Raw genomic sequence first — 19,042 nt, 5'->3', positions numbered from 1 at the left:
AAGTAGTTCTTAATATTAAAAGGCAGTTAAGAACTTGAATCTTCCTTAACACATATGAGGCTAAAATTAACTTTGGAGATTCGCAGCTCATTTTCAGTCTGACATACTTTAGATAATTCCCCTTGAGTTTAATTTCCAAAGTAAATTTAAATAATGAATAATCACTTGCAATGGCATTTCAAGGGTGGAATTTATGCAAATGGAAAATAAATATGATGTTTGAAAAAGCACAGATTGGATTGAACCATTGACCAGCGGGATTTTTCTTTTTAAGTTTCTGAAAGCTCTGTGGAAAATGTATTGCTCTTCAGCCCGTTTAGAAAATGTCCTATTTACAGTCAAAATTACTTAGTTTCAGAAATAATATGAATTTTAAAAAATCGATCTCACATTTTGCCACTGTTCTGATGTAATATCTGAACTATCTCGAGCATGAATTTTTCCTATTAAGCATAATGTGTAGTGTCTTTGATTATATTATCATTTTAATGGTTCAAATTTGCTGCTTTTGGACATCAGGGTGACTCTTTTTGGCTTTATAGGTCTAAAAAATAGTTCTTAAGGTGTATCTCATGAATTAAAGTATCCCTAAATTACAGGTAAGTAATAAGATTGTAAATGGGATAAATACACTTCAGTGATAAGAGTAGATGAGAAAAAAAATTCTCTGTTTTTCCAGATTGACAAATCAAAGTATAATCTCTTGATTTAGGTTGTAATGAGCTTCCTGATCAGCAGTGCGTTATTATTTCACTATAAAAATTATTACTTTAACGAGTCATTAAAAAGAAAATTCAAACTGTATCAAGCTAAGTGCCACACCTGCTCATAAATACTCGCCGTTTTTATTCCTTCCAATCTTGTTTTGTTTTCCTGGAAAAAATGCATTTCACACATTATGTGAAGAGGGGTTGAGAGGCTGGTGAGGAAAAGGAAGCTCTTCTGCAAGTGCTTTTGAAAGCACAAAGTAGGGTTTAAATATATAGAGGAATATTTTATTCCCCTGATGCACTGTACTTTGCTGAGAATTCATCCTGGATACTTAAATCCTGGGGAAGGGAATGAACTTGAGTGTCTGCTTCCAAAACCTCTGAGCTGTTTTCCCTTCTGCTGTAGAACTCCCCGAGTCTCATCTGCTTTTCTTCCTGTCCTTGTTGAAAACTCAGCCTTATTTGCTGTTGGAAATGTGTTGGTAAAGCTGTGGTGGAGCAGAGCCTTGTGTGGAATTTCTGAATCTATATTAAATGCCTGCAGTTACAGTGCTGGTTGATGGTGGTGGTTCCTGTGTCAGACATGGTGTAAGAAGAAATGATTATTTGGTCACTTGTTTGGAATGAGCTGTGGGTAACAAATGGGAGAGTTGACTTCAGCGCTATGGAAAAATATTGACTTAGCAGCCTGCTAACAGTGCAATTTATGTGTTATTTTGTGTTATTTTGTGACCTGCTTAGCTACTTCCATGCTTGGTTTCCTGGGATTTTTTTTTGTTGCTGTTTTGGGGGATTTTGTTTTGTTTTGTTTTTCTTTGGGGTTTTTTTGGCACACAAATGACCTGACTGTAGCTGACAGCTGCATTTTTCTTTTTCACCAAATGCTTTGAGTCAGTTTTTAACAAGTCCTTTACACTTTAAAAGCTAAGCTACCACTACTGTCACCCTCTGAAAGGTGTCAGAGGAAGGAAAATATGTATCAAAACAGTTTTTGTGTTTTGTTCTGAAAGCACTCCAAGCTTTTCACCCTTGCAGGTAGGTGTTTTAGCTCTGCTGTGAAGTGCTGCTCCAGGATCTGTTGATCCAGCCAAGTGATCTTGCCTTTGAGTTAAAACTCTTAAATATGTGAGAATCTGGCAGAAAAGAAGTGGTTACACATCCTGCAGAGTCGTAGACACTCAGGGTTCTACAGTTACAGTCTGGAGAAGGTATAATAACTTCATGCTCATGGACTAATGTGTGATTAGACAGTAAGAAGCATGTGTAAAAGCCTTCAAAACCTTCTGGGAAAGAGATAAGGTGAATTTTTTTTGGGATTGATTAAAAAAACATATCCAGTGAGAAGCCAGATGTTGCTTAGAGATCAGAAGGAGGTGTTTTCATATTGCTTGGCAGTGTGTGCTGCCCAAAGACTTCCAATAAATCACTTTCAGAATCCAGAATCTGGAACCCAGAATTGAGGGGGTATTTGCTGTAACCAGAATTGCTTTTGCTTTGAACTTCATTTGGAGTCAGTATGTTTCTGGAGGGAGGCCAGTGATGGAATCTTTAAGCTGTTGCATTCTGAATATAAAATGAATCTTCCGAGAATATGCAGGGAAAGCTGTTAATTAGCTCAAGTTGAAATTAATTACAGGTTGGTATTAAATGGTCTATTTCCTTTTCTCCCAAGTGAATTTGTCTTCCAGTTTTTTCATGTAGTTTAAAAATACTGTGCATGTATTCTAAATGAAGAACTAGCATGTTAGGCTGAATTATTTAACACTTTATTTCATTTTTGTGATAGAGTTAGGTTAGCAGCTCATGTAAAATGTTAAGTAAGGGCTGTTACAGGTAGTTTAATAATTTGACTTTCTCACAGTCAAACTGCAGCTGCTTTCAGCCACCACCAGTCAGTCAGTGGTGTCTGAGATCAGAGCCCTGCCAAGGACCCACACGTGGCTGGGAGGACAGCCTGGCATCCTCTGGGCTCCACTGCAGCATGGAACAGCACTGCCAAGAGAGCACAAGCCACCAGTGAGCCATCACAATTTGACATCAGCCTTCATGTTCTTGGCTCTTCTCTGCACAGCTTTTGCTCAAGTCATGCTAATTTTAGCCCAGTCCACAAAATTTTTCAGCTTATGGTTCATGACTTCTTGTCTTCTAAGGGTCAGAGAAATATCACCAATATGTGGTTTCCCACTGTAGCTGAGCTGATGCACCAGGCTGCTGCTCTTGCTTTCTTGCAAAGTTGATCAGCAAGCCAGCCTAGGGACACAGGCTGGGCCAGAGTTGTCGTGGAAAAAAGGAAGATAAATTCCTTGTCAACCCCATTTCCTCACTGAGCACCCCTGTGGGAGCAGGTGCTCGCTCCCCCCCGTGCTGTGGGTGAGCTGCTGGCAGCTGGCTGCAAGAAACAGGAGTCAGCAGGGCATCTGTCACTGGGGCTGCACTCTGGGAGCCCTCATTCCCTTGGGAAATAATTAGGGATCTGCAGTTTAGAAAATGCAGAAGCTGCTTGCTGTAACACTAAATGAAGGGGCCATTAGAAACCTGATTCAGCAGTCTTCAGGTATTATTTAGCAGTGCAAAGTACTTGCAAATTGCACGTAATGGCTTGGGGTTGTGGATTCTGTGAGTTGCTTTGGCATAAAGGGGGCTCTATCCTTGCTTCAGAAAAATGAAAATTAAAAATTTCTACATTGTATGCTGGAACAATTACATGTGAATGGACTGGCTGCCTGTCTTGCTTTGTATTACTGTATAAAACTTCATGTCTGAGCATTTTCTATCTTGGACTTCTCTTGTGTTTTGCTTTATTCATGTATAGAGCTTCATGTCTGAGCATCTTCTGTCTTGGACTTCTCTTGTGTTTTGCTTTATTATAATTAGTTTTGGATTCTATATATATGCAAATTTGAAAATAAAATTATCAGTGGGCTACCACCTTTAACTCTGGCAACAGCAGAGGGATTGTGGGAGGGAGCAAAGAGAAGCTACTCTTTTGCATTAAAAATGAACTTTATTTAAACTGTTTTAATTATACATGTTTGGGCTCTATTAACTTACTGTTTCAAGGTTTTGTTATGGTCAGATTGGTGAATTTAAATATCTAAATCTGTGGGGTTACAGATTACTGGATAATTACATCTGTTTTCATTTTGTTGGGATTTATGCTCTCATAACTTGAGTATGGATGCTTTTTGGAATATGTGCAGATCAATTTGTGCAGGAGTTGAAAGCTGCACTGCAAACCTCACCATCTCAGCCTGTTTGATAACTTTCTGCTGTGCCTACTGCTGCTGTAGTATTAGATCATATCATGATGTGACAATAATAGATCTCATTTTGTGAGAATGAGTATTTCCCTGGTATTGGTCAGGGTGGCAACGTGCCATTTAGAGTTGTTTATGCCACAGCAAAAGGGAGCAGCTTCCTGATGAGAGCACTTCCTTTCTCGTGTGCATTGTGTCCTTTCATTTAGTGTAAAATTCAAATGCCACAGACATTCAGTCCAGTTCAGGCATACCAGGCAGCAGAAGCCTTTCCAGAGGATGGTTTTTTCAGATTATTTCATTCAGTGTGTAAATTATACTGTATAATTTGCAAAACTCTCTTTGCAGTGCAATTCATTGGCTTGTAGATAAGTTCTTCATTACTGAATTCAAGGCACTATGAAATTACTTATTTGTATTGAAGTGTTTCATAGTGTGCAAGGTGCAGCCACTGAAGTTGTAACGAACAGGATTTAAAGCAATTTCACTTGAACTTGTTTGTTCTGTGTTGACTAAACCAATTCATGCTTTTGTTTGCCTTTCTCTGCTGCAAAGGAGGGTGAAGAACAAAGAAGTGATTGTCTATAATCTCTGACTTTTAATTTATTTTCACAAAAGAATCAAGTGACTCTTGACTTTTTTTATTATTATTATTATTGGCTTATCTTATCTAGGTGGTGTTTTCTGTCTGTGTTTTACTGGGGAGCAGATGCAGGGGTGCAGAAGCTGTACCATGCCAGTGATGGATCTTGCACTGGTATTACGTGGTTATCAAGATCTGGATGATGAATTTGGATTTTTATTCTGTCTTAATGAGAAGCACAGAACTGGATTGCAGCATGAGGCCTCTCTGGCTAGTGCTGCCTTTCAGGCAGTGGCCAAGGGCAGTATCTGCCTCCAGGGGAGAGGATAGGAATGAGATAAACATATGGTAACACTCTCTTAGGATACTTTCTCATCCTCCAGCAATGTGTCTTGACAGGCCTTCTGGTCCAGAATGTGCTGTTGTCAGGAATAACATTTCATGTGCTTGATTTCTTGTGCTCCCAATGCTTTCTGGAGCCCAGTGAACTCTGTGGTGACACCCTCCAGCAGGAGCTGGTGCTTCATGACACGCTCTGGCAAGAGATGGATCCTTTCCCTCCAGCCTGGCAGAGCTTGCTCAGCCTCACACCTCCTGCTCCTTGTGTCAGCAGAGGCAGCACAGCCTGGCCCAGGCTCTCTGTGCTGCCTGCCCTCCTAGACCTGCCAGGGGCCTTTTTCATGCTGCTCGTCTTCCTTAGTCCAGTAGTTTATGATTTCACATGAGGAATTGCTGCTCTGTACTCTTGGTTTTCCACCATCAGTTTTTTTACCTTTTGAGGGTCTCCCGATACATCAGACATAAGGTATTTTTTTGTTGCACTTCCTAGCTTGTGATAAATAGTGTGCGGGCTCCAGACCCTATCATACTGCATTTTGATGACATTTCATTGACATTAGTGAATGGTCATGACTTAATATGATGTACTTAAAAGTTATTAATTGGTTTGCTTAACATAATATGGCTGCTCTCTACCTGGCAGTTGATATTTTGCTGGTCCAAAAGCCAAACCAAAGGTCTTGCTATTTATATTGAATTTTGTGTTCTGCTGAAGCTCACTGTACTGACAGTCTTGAAAGAGTGAAATCACTGGTGCAGTGCTTAGAGGCCAATTGCCTCTGGGCCAAATGAAAACCTGGTGGGTGAAGTCTGAGGCAATGAAGTCAAACCTGTTCCACTGAACCTTCGTGGAGAGGGGGAAAAGTCTGGAGACTTTTTTTCCTTGTGCTAGTAAAGTCTTTAACCTCTCAGGCAATGGTTTAATGAGGAATTCTGTGCCCACACTGTAGCAGTGCTGTAGTCATCCTGTCCTCCTCCACTCACAAATTAGATTTTGTCTGCACAGTAATAATTTTATTTAAAATAGCCTAACGTATTCCAGATGTTAAACACGTTGTAACAGACCTTCTTATTGAAAGTGTCTGTGATTCTAAGACCAAACAAGTGATGAATACTAATTATAGGACTCATAAACGTGAGGCATGGTACAATAGAGCAGCAAGGAATATTTGACTGTTCTAAAAATAGATCCTCAGTGGACACAGCGAGATTGCAGCTGAATTTTAAAAACCTTCAGAGGAACCAGGCATGCAATTTTGTGAACTGGAAAAGGAAAGAGGAAGCCAAGCACCAATTTCTGCTTTCAGTGTGACAGTACCCCGTGCCTGTGAAATGCCTGTTGGCAACACAGTGTGCTTGTGATTGTTCAGCTGCTGTAGGACAAGGAATGGTAATTATAAGAAACGATGGGACAAGCTTAATGATTTACAATTGTTTTTATGTGTGTCTCTTAAAAAATTCACAGGAAGATATGCTCCTGTGTTATGTAAAGGGCTGTGTATTGCCAGTGTTGCAGAGAATTAGGAAGTGTTTGGGAATAGCTGACATTCCTCAGTAATCACATGTCGGGTCTCTAGGCATTTCAGCTTTCCTGGCCTGTCGCCAGCCTTTGCTGTGATGCTTTTTTGGAGGTCAGCCTCTTCTCCAGAGTACTTTAACCTTGAGCCAGAGCAGTCGTGTCCTGTGCAATTGGGGTCAGAAGCCAAGTTTCCTCTGGGAGGACCTACTGAAGTTGACTTTAATTGCAGGGCACATTCTGTCACACAAAGTGTTGTGCCCGGAGCTACGTGGCTTCTGGGCCAGACTGATTTCCATCTGTCTTGCTTGGAACACAGGCAGGGAAGGCATTTTTCTCTGAATATACAATAGCGTTGCAAATGCCTTTGATACAAACAAGTTACAGTGACATTGCAAGTCCATCTGGGACTGCTGTTGCCCCCACGAGGCCAGGTAAGATCTGTGTGTGTTGAAGAGCAACTTGAAGCAGCACAGCTGTGAAGCCTGTCCTCGGTGTTGCACCTTCAGTCTAGACCAAAGCAATGTCAGTTGTTTTCTAACCAGCAATTTATCTTGGCCTCTCAGTCATAAGCCAGCCTAACCTGAATGGTCAGGCTTTCCCAGCTTACTCCAAAGGAAAGGAAGATTAAAATGATTTTATTTGCATTCAGCGTGGTTGTTGGGTTTTCTATCCTTAACCTTTTGTTTTTCTTGAGGAAGGAGTGGTACTTGCCCAACTTCTCTATTCCAGCGTCTCATTTTAGAGGTTCATGTTTCAAGATTGTGCAGAGGCTGCAGTTGAAGTTTGTCTTGCTCACTCTTCAGTGCAGTGGCACTTGGGCACTTTGGGCTCTCTGGGCTTCCCAAAGTGAGGAGGAGAATGAAGGACTCTCCTGTATGTGCCTGGAAGGCAAAGCAGGTGTAACTCTAATTCCTACACAGGCTATCCACTTAATCTTCTGTCCTGCCCTCATATTAAGGTGTCTTTTGAAGATGGACATTAGGTTCCCATACATGAATCAATTATTACACAATTCCACCTGTGGAAATTTATTTAAGCAAACCACAGATGACTCAGATCTCTTTTAAAGTAACCACTCTTCAAATTAAAGTCGTGTTGAGGCATGTCTGCGATTACTGAAGATCATCTTTTACAGATAGAATACGGAATGTTAACCCTTATCTTCACATCCTTTCACATCCTTTACCCCCAGTATGTTCTGCCTGCTGAATTGGTGTACTTTTTGCCTTCAAAACTTTGAATAAAATTGCGTTAAATCATCAGAGATCTCATTTTTATCTGGAAGAAGATGGAATCTCTGTATAGAAGAGTGGTTTTCATGTAGTTATGAGCCAGTTCCCTTCCAGTGTCATTCCATGCAACATGCGGCCCCTGTAATTTTGCTGGTAAAACTTCTCTGAGCACTTTTCTGAAATGAAAATGCCTAGATGTTGAATGGGAAAGGAGCACTGAGGGGGATAGTGTACAAAGAGCCTGCATGGGTGGCTTTACTGGTCCCAGTCCTGAGGAGAATTGAAGTTTCTGTGTCGGGCTGTTTCTTTCTGGTGCAGAAAGAGGCTCTTTGCTTGCTCTGCTAAGTTGGTGACCACAGCTGAACAACTCAACAGTGAACTACCAGTAAAATTCCACTTACCTAGAACAGAACCTGTTCTAAATCTCCTGCTTTATTTATAATGCCTATATTATTTTAATGAAATATTAAAGTAACTTTAGGCATGCTTGAAAACCCTGAACACCGAGACTGAGATTTCTTAGCTCTGTAGCCAACACATTTATGCTGCCATACAGAGGAAGTTTGCTGCAGATCTTCCTGTCCCCCAGAAACTCCTTTTTTTCCTTCTGCTTTTTGCCTTTGCTTTTATCCCCTTCCTTGCTTTTGGTTTTGGGCTGTCTTAAGTGGATCTATGCTTTTTTTAGTATAACTCAGATTTGTCAAGAATGCTTAATGAACATATATTGTCAAGTATCTCTGTGGATAAGCTGAGAGTTTTACTGATATTTAGTTACAGGTGCTGTCTAAATGAAGCATTCTTTCAATAAGCTGCTTCTGAAATCCTTTTGATTTCTGGTTTGCATGCTGGTAGAAAAACAAGCACTTCTTTGCTTCGCACTTACTTTTCAGAGAATGTAATCTAAAACTCTGAAATGTGTGTAAACTTTTAAATTCACTACAAGGAAGTGTGTTTTTTTTCCCCTGAAATTGTTACTATCTTTTTGATAGTAGGCAGGGTTTGATGTCTGCTGTAACTTAACAGCAGTAGAAAATCAGTTCTAAATCCTGTTCCTGAAAGTGATACTAATATGCATAATCCTATCTAGTTGATTCTTAGCCTGAATTTCTCCAAAACATTATGTGCAACAGCTACCAGAGATGAATTTGTTGCAGTGTCCTGTGATTGACAATTGAGATAATGTCCCAAAGTCCTCATGTCTGGGGTCGTGGTTTGTGCAGTAAGAATGTTTTGGTTTCAGTTGGACTCCTGATGCTTTCTCTGTGTGATGACCTCAAAGGAAAGAAGTTTAAACACAAGCAAGACAAACTAAAATGGGTACCAATTTTGGGGAAGATGGTGTGGATGCTGTGCTGAGTTTCCTTGGAGATCTGTCCACTTTCAGTGACATCTTGCAATGACCTGGAGCATGTAATGAGCAGTGGTATTTTCAGGGGTGGACTGGGCAGTGCTGGGTTAATGGTTGCACTCAATGATCTTAAAGTCTTTTCCAACCAAGAATGAGTTTATGATTCCAAGTACATTCCACCTCAGGGGACTCAAAGTCAGCTTACAAGAACTGGCCTGCAGGGTTGCCTTTAGGGCTGTTTAAAATGCCAAGCTATGCATTTGGTTTGGATTTGGAATGTAATTAAAGCCAGTAAGTGATCAACACTGTAACCATGGAAAAGCTGCCTGAACCACAGAGAGGAACAAAAATGCCAGTATTTGTGTGTTGGTGCAGTTGCTTTCACTTGGAAGTGCTTTGTAGCAGTTTAGCACATGAAAGATGCTGCTATCAGAAATCCAAGGTGGTGTGTGATGTGTAGGCAGCACTCTGTGAGCTGCAGTTTCCTTTATACACCATTTCAGTGGTATTTCATGATTTTTGTGATTGGCTGTGTGTATCAGCTATGGTTATGCCTGAAATTTAGCATGAAGCTGTTCCTGTTGCACTGCAGAAGACTTGGAAGAGATTAAATAGGTGTGGAGTCACCTGGATTGTGTCTGCAGAGCTGTGTGGAGATAAAACTCTGTTCTGGCTCTGTTCTGAAAGGTTGTTTTGCTTCCTCATGCACATCCCTGGTGTTCTGGATGAGTGGTGGTAAGTGCTGTTTGAAGCCAGGAACCAAGAAAAAATTGTTCTTACAGTTTTATGGCCTCAGAGTAAGCTAGTGGAGCCAAAGCACAAGGAGAACTTCTGTGCTGTTTCCTGTCTCCATAGAGATTTTTAATTTACTGAATTAAAGCCCTTCATACAAGATCACAAAGCAGTTTTTGAATTTGAGTTTAGTCTGTATACTGGGTTATTTTGTAGTGGTTATGGGCAATGTCCTCAATGTTTTCAGGAATTTGCAGAATGGATGTGAAGCTGAGAGATTTCTTGCTGTGCTTTTCTAGGATTTGAGCAGCACATTGTCTGCTTGGCATGTGGGTAGGGCTGTTAACCTATTTGGTAGAACAAATAGATATTGTTGGCTCAGTGGTGACATCCACTGAAGACAAGATAACTTTAACAGGTAGAGTCTATTGAAATGTCCAAGAAACTTAACTGGGTATTTACTTAACTTGAAAGTACTGTGGGCTTCTGATACAGCTAAATGTAAAAACGGACAGAGCAGTCCAGCCCTCTTCTTTTTATAGGAAGTAATAAAATCTGAGGCTTTATATAGTTAAGCTAGGGATGAATTTAAATGTTAGAATAAATCTGCTCATCCTTTCTTCCTCTTTCTTTATGGACATTCACAAGGCACAAGTGGGTTGTTCATAGCAGTGTAGAGCCTGAAATCCTTTCCAGTGAAACCTGACTAAATCAAGAGAATCCCTTAAACAAGTATAGGCACCAAGAGAAGACGAGGACAAGTAGAGATTATGCTTTTCTGTACACTTTATAAAAGCTTTTCTTCCATGCAGGACTCCTGAGTGACAGAGGAGCTGTTGAGGGCAAGAATTAATGGCTTTGGTAAATGCCAGGAAAAGAAATGTTTTCTTATTCACCTCATTTTCCTCAACTCCTGCTTTCATGGAGAATTTCTCAGGAATTTCATTTCCATTCCACTGAAGGAGAGGTGAGCTGAGAAAGCTCAATTTGCTGGCTGTGAAGCCATTTATGCTTTCAGATGCTTTCTTGAGACAAGGATACTGAAAAGAACCTTGTAGCACTTCATGGTTGAACAAGTCCCAGGGAAGCCCTAGTGGTGTTAATGAAAAGGTTTATGCTGTGACCTTCAGTGTTGGGTGTAAGGGCAGCTTAGAGCACAGGTTATTATTTAACATCTGTGGGTGTTGGAAGCCTAGGGAGTGCCTAGAGACTGTGCAGGGCTCTGTAATGTCTGCGAGGTCAGGACTCATTCAGTGTGGGAAGTCTCTTCTGGATCTTCTGAGAAGAAGAGATGTAGATCTGGGCTGTAAATTTGAGAACCACTTCAGTGCAGTATTATAAATAGAGCATTTGAAGAATCTGAATATCATGCTGCAGTAAGTTTTTGAACCACTGACAATTTCTCTTTCCAGATACTCAACCTGCAAGTTCTGATCTCTGCCTTGGAGAACATCCAAGGTTGTTTTTCAAGATTGCTTCTCTTGCTGTTTGAGAAATAATTAGCCTTCAATTACAACTCATGAACAACATCTGTGCAAAGTAGATTCTTGTTAGTACTTGTCTGATTTGTATAATAAATGTGTTTGTGTGGTCTACTAAAAAAAAAAAAAAGAAGACAAACCTCAGAACTTCAAAAACAAAAAATCCATTGTAATTGTAGTCCAAGGATTTGATGCATAATTATATAAAACTTTTACAGCCTCCTTTATGAAAATTTTAGATTAACTCCATTGTTTCTGGACTTTAAGGTGGGAGTGTACTTCTGCAAAGCAGAAGGAGCTGGGCCGTTTGGGTCAGTTACTTGGGAATGCTTTACTTTGGAAAGCTGGATATGAGCAGTGCTGTAAACTTACACTCTTAATGCACTAAAGATCATTTAATTAGAAAGTTCTAGGTCACTTCTTACACTTGTGTAGTAAACAGGAACACTTTATCCTCTAAAATGGAGCAGAATGTTTGTCTTACCAATATTGACTTGTCCTATTGATTTTTCGCTGTAAGTTACAGAAGGGTTATTTATTTTACCTTGGATACACTTAATAGCCATCATTAATACTGAGATGGCCAAATTTCATTGTACCAGGGAACAGAGGTGAAGACAATCTATTGTGTTTTTGAATGACTTGTGCCATTCCAGGATAAAATGCTTTTTTGGACTGTAATGGAGGGACAAAGCAAAGTAAGGTCATAAGGATGCATTTGTAGGAAGGTGTGATGGGGAGAAAGGGGTATTGTGCAACTTTTTTTTCCTGTAGCTTAGAGTAAGGTTCCACTCTCATTTGCCAGGAGAATGTCAGCTCTCATTTTGGGAGTCCTTTGGAATGCACATGGAGCAGCCGTGCCCTCAGAGCTGCCTGCACAGCTCTCAGATGGAGCCAGCTCTCTGCTCCTGACACCCTGCCCAAGTACAGCTCTGCTTGGAAAGGCAGGATTTTCCTCTCTTCTGTGGAATTCTGCTCTGCATGGAGTGGAAGAGCTTTTTCCTGTTGCAAAATGAAAGTATTTAAACAAAGGTATATTTGAATGTGGGGCATTGTGATTTAGTTTCTCTTTTAACAAACCAAGATGGAACAGAGTCTTCCTTTTTAATGAATGCTTGCTGCTTGCTTCATCTGTCTTAATTCTTAAAATCTCTGCAGTAGCGCTCCTTCAGGTGAAGAGTTACAATTTTTAATTCAAATTGCTGCTACACAACGTATTTCCTGATGTACTTTCTAATTACTTCAGTTCAGTGATAAATTGTTAAGCAAACATGTTGTTTGTTGATCTTGCTCTGATTGCCAACAGGTTCACCATTGGTGAATCTTTCTGGAAAAGGTATAGTGTATTTGTTCTAGTTCTATTTGAACACTTTTAAGCACTTTTTAAAAGTAGAAATAGCAATGGAAGGCTTAAAGGTTTTTTTTTGTTTTCCCTTTTAAAGTAAGTTGTGTTCTTTGCGCTCTGACTTAGTCATATCTTGATGGCATAGACTGTGCTAAGATTTACAGAGAAGTCAAAAGACTGTTAAACAACCTCGTATTTGAGGACCAGAAATGGCACATAAAGGAAATTTTTGTTTAGATGATACCCAGCCATTCACAGACAGGTCTGACCCTGCTGGATTGTCTGTAGTCCCCACGAGCCTCAGCTTTAGTCTGTGGAAAAGATGGTGAAGGCTTTAGTTACAGAGAGAGTTCTAGAAATGAGTGCCTGCCGAGCAGCCTTTGTTTCCCAGCAATAAGAAAATAATTGTCTCTTTGTAAATGAGAACATTTAATGAGGTGAAAACACAACGGAGAGAAAAACCACTTAAGCCTCCTGAGCAAGGGCTGCTGTGGAGAGGTGCTCTGAGGGAAAGGTGGCTGCACAAAGCCAAGGGGGGCTGTGCTGCTGGGAGCAGGGACCCTGAACGTGTCCTTGGAGGACTTGTCCTTGCAGAGCTGGCCTTACAGAGGAGGCTCTTTGCAGAGAGCTGACTACCTGTGTGTTAAAGATGTTTGTGCTCCCCAACGTGCAGTTTGCTTCACGTTGCCTCTTCCCAATGCCTGGGAGTGTCACCTTAGCACAAACCCTATTTCTGGAGCTCTTTGAGGTGTATCCACTGTAACCATCTGCTCTCTTGCATGCACGCCCCCGAGCTGATCACTGCCGTGTGAGCTGCCATCCCTCAGAGCCACTGGCACCGAGATCCCACTGCTTTGTTCAAGTGTCACAATTTTATACTGCTTTGAACAAGTGTCATGATTTTTATACATATGTATGGATTGGGAAGGGAGTGATAGAGAGCTCTTTACAGCAGAACGCAGGGCATGAAAAGTTATTTGCTGATCTGTGAGAAATTGTTTCTTTCCGATCCAGAATTGTTTCTTTTCAAGTTCAGATGCCAAGAATTTGAAACCTCTTGGTTGGCCTGCCATGGGTCACTGCTTTTCCTATTGATCTGCAATGCTCTAATGCAAGGGGAGGAAGGGATACAGTGCTCTGCAGGAATGATCAGGCTCCTGGAATGCAGCCCCTGGAGCCAGGGCAGCATCCTGCTTGAGTGACCTTTCTTGTTTCTTGTGTTTTTGAATAATTCAGAAATCCCTACACTGGAAGTGGATAGGGGAGCACAGTGAACTGTGGTATGCACTTGCACATTGGTACCCACACATGGTCAGGCTCTGCAGGCAGAAATTGAAGTTAGCACTGAGTGCTGCAGATGAGATTTTGGACTGCCAGGATGAATCTGATAGTGGTTTCTCTTGAGGTGCCCTTGGAGAATGTGGTGCTGCTCTTGGAATCTTGCTCGGCCAATAATTTTGGGCAGAAAGCATCAAAAAGAAATAAAACATCTTAACAGCTTGATTCGTGCCATTAAGATGTTAATGCACTCAATATGCTTAATTTTCCAAATGGTAATTGAAATTGCTCTGTATTTCACCAGGCTAGAATTTCTCATTTCAGATTGCTTCATTTAATACTTTTATTTGGAGGATTCACCTACTAAAACAGCATAGCATAAGATTGCTTGGAATATTTTTTTTTTCTTCTTTAAAGTGTACAAGTTAGTTGGAGTAATTTTTAATGGAAATACTAAATAATCCCTGTCCTGGAAGGCAGGAGACTGGGAATATATTAATCTGGCCAGAGAAGCTGAGTAATTTATTTGCATGAATGACTGATTCTCCCGACTGAGGGCTGAGCACATCCTTATTATCAAGGTATTTTATTAGCCCTAGGCATGGTTTCAGAAGCAAAAAGGCAAAAATCTTTGAAAACTGGGCTGGGGGGGGGTCATACCTAAGTGCTGTTTTAAAGGTGGTATTTTGAAAAGAACTTGTTCCTGATACTTGAATTCCAAAATCTAAGGGTTGTGGCAGCAAGCACTATTCCCTTGGCTATGAACAACGACTGGAATGGGTTTAAAATAGTCTGACTTCTGAATTGCTTTCATGTCTTCACACTCAGCTGAAATACTAGCAAGGATATAAGTGGAATAAATCCTGTTATTTTGACTCTACTCTGAGCATGAGTTGCTAAGGGAAGCAGTTGGAAAAGAAGCTTTATTACAGTGCTATTTTGGTTGAAATTATGCTTGTCAGTGCTCTTGCTTGTTAACATGCTTTAAGAAAGTTAAATTTGCAGTTCAAGCTGCTTCACCAGACTGTGTTTTTCTTGATGCACAATGGAGCTTCTAATGGATCAGAGTACACAAATGGTCCAGAGGCTGGTGGGAAATGTAAAAGTACATTATTGAGGAGCTGCAGAATTGCAAGCTCAAAATCACTTTTTGTAAGATCTGTACATGGGTGTCTCAGCCACAGAGGTGTTGTGGCTTCACATCAAGCCCAGCAGCAGCTGCAGAGTTTTGGGGATGAGAATATCTGTGCTTTTGCCTTGTTCCGTGTCAAGTCTCCACACACCCTATGTGCTAAATGTGACAGTAACAGTGTCACGTCCTTGAAACACCATTCCTGGGTGCATTTAGTTTTTCACTCCTGCATGGAGCCCTTCAGGATTTTCTGCAGCTGTTTCTCTTTTGAGGAACTAATTGTCTTTGATTGTATCTGTACAGTGAAATTGGAACACTGAGACAAAGGTGTGGAATATCTGATTTTATGTGTGAAGAGAGACCTATCTGTCCATGTTTCACCACAATGCTGTCATATAAGGAAGGAGCAATATTTTATAATAAACTGCTTTATCAGCCTGCTGGAGGAACACTGCATCATGCAGTTCAGTTATTTCCTGTCTGCAAAGCTGGATTTGAGACAAAATTTCTGGTTCAAAACACTTCAATAATTCAGCAAAATCCCTTCAGTTCTCTTGGAAAATAAAAGCAGTGTTTGATCTTTCTTTAATTTTCTCATGCTCCTTGAATAGCTCCAGTCGTGGCCATGCATGTGCTGCTCTGCCTCACGTGGCTCTTGCGGTGTTGTACCACAAATTACAGGTTTTTTTCCTGTGAGGTTGGTTCATGGTGAAAGATGTGTCAGTGTCCTGTAGCCTTTAGCAGCTTTTACCTGCCCACTCTGCACTGTGAAAGTGCAGTTTGTCCCTCGTGGAAGACACAGCTGTGCTTCAAGCAGATTGAATATTTTGACGTGGCCGTGGTTATTTTATTTATTCCAACTGGGCTGTGCTGAAGAATGGTGCATTACAAGGATGTATTAGCAGTAGGGCATAAATAAAATCTGATTTAAGAACCCAGTAAAATTGACTGGGAACAGTTTTCTCTGTGTATGTTCTCTCCAGGGAGAAAGAATCCTGAATCACTGTTAATCTCAATTACTTTGCTGTGAGCATTCAGCTTGCCAGCTTTTGGCAGATAATTATTTCATTCTCTTCCAGACTGAACACATTCAGTTCAGTCTTGCCATTTAAAACAACACATTCTTCTTGGGCATTTTTTTGTTCACAGTTCAGGAGCAGGTCATGCTCTGAGCAAATGTTCACAGGGCAAACATGAAGTGTTTGGAGGACTAAGATGGGAAAAGTGTCAATATGTGCAATGCAGGAGACTTGAAAAAGCTTTGGCATAAAGGAGGCTGTTCAGATGGAGGAAACTTGTCATCCAAAGGTAAAAAAGACTTTGAAAAAAGTGAGAAAAATAGATCCCTACTAGATACCTGCCTACTTGATCTCTACTGCCCTTGCTTTCCTGTTGATAAAATAATTGTAACATAAGGTCCTCAAAATAAAATTATTAAATGAAGCAATCTGAAAATGAGAAATGGTTCGAAATTCTGCTTCTTCTAGAAATGTTTTCTTTTTCTGACTTCAACAATGCTTAACTACAGTCATTGCAGTTAAAATAGGGATTAATTGATGAAGAATGCTGACACTTTTTCAGGGAGAGGGCTGAGCTACTAAAATGTACAGCCTTCTGTCCAGAACAAGAGCCTTGTAAAAGAAATACAGCTTCTTTGCCATACCAACAGGGCAAAAGAAAACTTCTTATTCCGTGTTAATGGGACCCATCCTCCCTTTGTCTCGGAGCTGTGAAACATTTTCTCCCCAGTGCTGACTGTTGTGTTACAGCACTGATGCTGTGTCCCTGCCTTTGTGCACACATCTCTGAGCTCAGGAATGATTGCTGCTCTTCAGCCAAACCCAGCCAGCTGTGCTCAGTGAGGTCTGCAGCAGGGAGTGTGTGTGACCCTTCCCTGGCTGCCCTTCTGCTGCCTTACAGAGCAGCTTTATGAACTCAGGACAGTCATGCTGCAAAAATGGTTTAAAAATATGCACGAGGGGAAAAAAGCTGACACTGTTTTAGTGCCTTACACCACTGTCACCATAGTAACACTGCCTTCAAACTAGGATGGAGCACTGGTAATAAACTGAAGTATTTTAATTGTTCTATAGGGAGAATTAAGAGACCTTTTCTGTTCCAGCCCCACCATTGCATACTTTGTGCAGCTGCTGCTGGTTTTGTTCCCCACCCTTTCCCTCTTGGTGCTGCAGCCCAGTTGTTTTCAGAGTAGTTGAAATCATCTAAAAGGACAGAGTGGATATTTTACCTCTTTCAAAGACTGGTTTCGTGATGCTTTCTCAGATTCACTTTATCTAAGCTTTCTTCTGCATTGGGGCATCTTGCAATATCCTATCTCTTCACCAAAGCCAATGGGGTTCTTATAGTAACAAAAATAAAGGAATTCACAATATGGAAAGCAGGCTAAAGAATTAGTTGCTTCATTGCTACCCCATGAGGGGAAAAAAAAGGCCAAAGAGAAGTAGAGATACATCAGAGACTGAGAAAGAAAAGGAAAAAAAAAAAAAAAAAAAAAGAGCTGCTTTGTATTCTCCAGCCACAGTGGTTTTACAATCAAAATTCAACAAGTTTGCTAGTGGGGATAACACCCATTTTCCTCTGACTTGTTTTACTGATCTCAAATACTTAACTCTCCTATGTCTGATTTAATACCATCTTTTCTGTGTGTCAAGTATTTAAGGGATGAAGTTATTTACATGACTGTGTTTTTTAACCAAAATCAAAGCTGTTGCTAACTCTGCATTGTTGCAAGAAGTTTTACATTTTCAGAAGTGTGAAATGAGCTCATTGTATTAGACTGACTGTTGTTGGACAAAACTGGGAACTGATAAACTGCAGTGAAATCATTAGGAACGTTCTGTGCCCAGGGAGCTTGAGAGCTCTATTAGCTTAAGAAATAGCTTTTGAAATGTTTTTATTAGACCTTGGGGAGCTGTATGAAATCCCTCTAGACAGCTTGGTGAAACACCGGTAATTAGTAAGTGGGTTTTTTTTAATCCAAGACATAATTGTTTTGTCTTGTGGTATTTTAGAACTGGAGGGCCTGATTTTCCTGTTATCAAGGGGGTTGTCATGGTACAGAATGAATAACTTCCTTTTCAGAGGGAGGGAAGGAATGGGTTATTTTGTATGGTTTAAAAACTGCCTTACTGGCAAGGAACATATTAATAAATGGATTGTTTGGAATGCACCATGACTCTTTCAGCTGTAATGTGGATTCAGGAAGGCTTGGCCCCTTCCATGGAAGCTCTGAAGGACATTGAGCCTCCAAATGCTGGAGGAACTCTGCACACCCTTAGGAATTAATGGTAATAATTGTTTGCTGTCTTTCCATCGTGACAGGCATATGAAAGGAGGTTTCCTACGTGCCCTCTGATCCCCATGTTTGTAGCCAGTGACACCGTAAATGAGTACAAGAGTGAGGATGAGGCCATCCACGTGATTGAGCGGCGCTGCAAGCTGGACATCGATGCACCACGGCTGCTGAAAAAGGTGATGAGCTTTTGAAGTGCCTGCTTTGTACTTCTGGATAGCCCTTCACCTGAATATTGTACTGTCTTGGTTCGAACAGACAGGTGTCTGCTGAGGAAGGCAGGAGCCTCCCTTGAAATGGAAAATGTAAACCAACTCCCTTTGAATTATTGTAATTTTGAAATTAAGGGGCTCTCACGCAAAGATACAGGAATAAGAATAACAGTTCTTTATTAGGAAAACTAAAAATACAAATGTAATAGTATAAATAAAAAAACTACTGCCAGAGTCAGAACAGGCCCTGGCCCCCTGTGTGTCAGAGAGGTGGCAGCAGTCCCATCCCAGGGGGGCTCAGCCCTCCTGCAGTGCCAGCTGTGCTTCTGCTGGAGCAGGATCTGCACAAGGGGGGAGTTTTCCTCTGGAGCTCCAGGGCTGGGGGAGATGGGCCTGGGCTCCTCTGGGAATGCAGGGGAAGGAAGCTGCTCCTCTGGGAATGCAGGGGGAAGGAAGCTGCTCCTCTGGGAATGCAGGGGGAAGGAAGCTGCTCCTCTGGGAATGCAGGGGGAAGGAAGCTGCTCCTCTGGGAATGCAGGGGGAAGGAAGCTGCTCCTCTGG

At 41.1% G+C, this 19,042-nt stretch overlaps 1 protein-coding gene across 2 annotated transcripts in view; it reads left to right on the top strand.

Moving 5' to 3' along the window:
• Positions 1 to 19,042, top strand: part of SEC14L1 (SEC14 like lipid binding 1) — a 43,085-nt gene that overhangs the window by 5,705 nt on the left and 18,338 nt on the right. For both annotated transcript variants that reach the window (XM_021535799.3, XM_085556951.1), the window contains exon 3: positions 18,299 to 18,448. In XM_021535799.3, the coding sequence (XP_021391474.1) occupies positions 18,299 to 18,448 (150 nt within the window). The remainder of the gene's footprint in view (positions 1 to 18,298; positions 18,449 to 19,042) is intronic.

Source organism: Lonchura striata, chromosome 18 (assembly GCF_050655825.1).
Source record: "Lonchura striata isolate lonStrDom1 chromosome 18, ASM5065582v1, whole genome shotgun sequence".
Classification (NCBI taxonomy): domain Eukaryota; kingdom Metazoa; phylum Chordata; class Aves; order Passeriformes; family Estrildidae; genus Lonchura; species Lonchura striata.
This window is presented reverse-complemented; position numbering and strand designations above follow the sequence as displayed.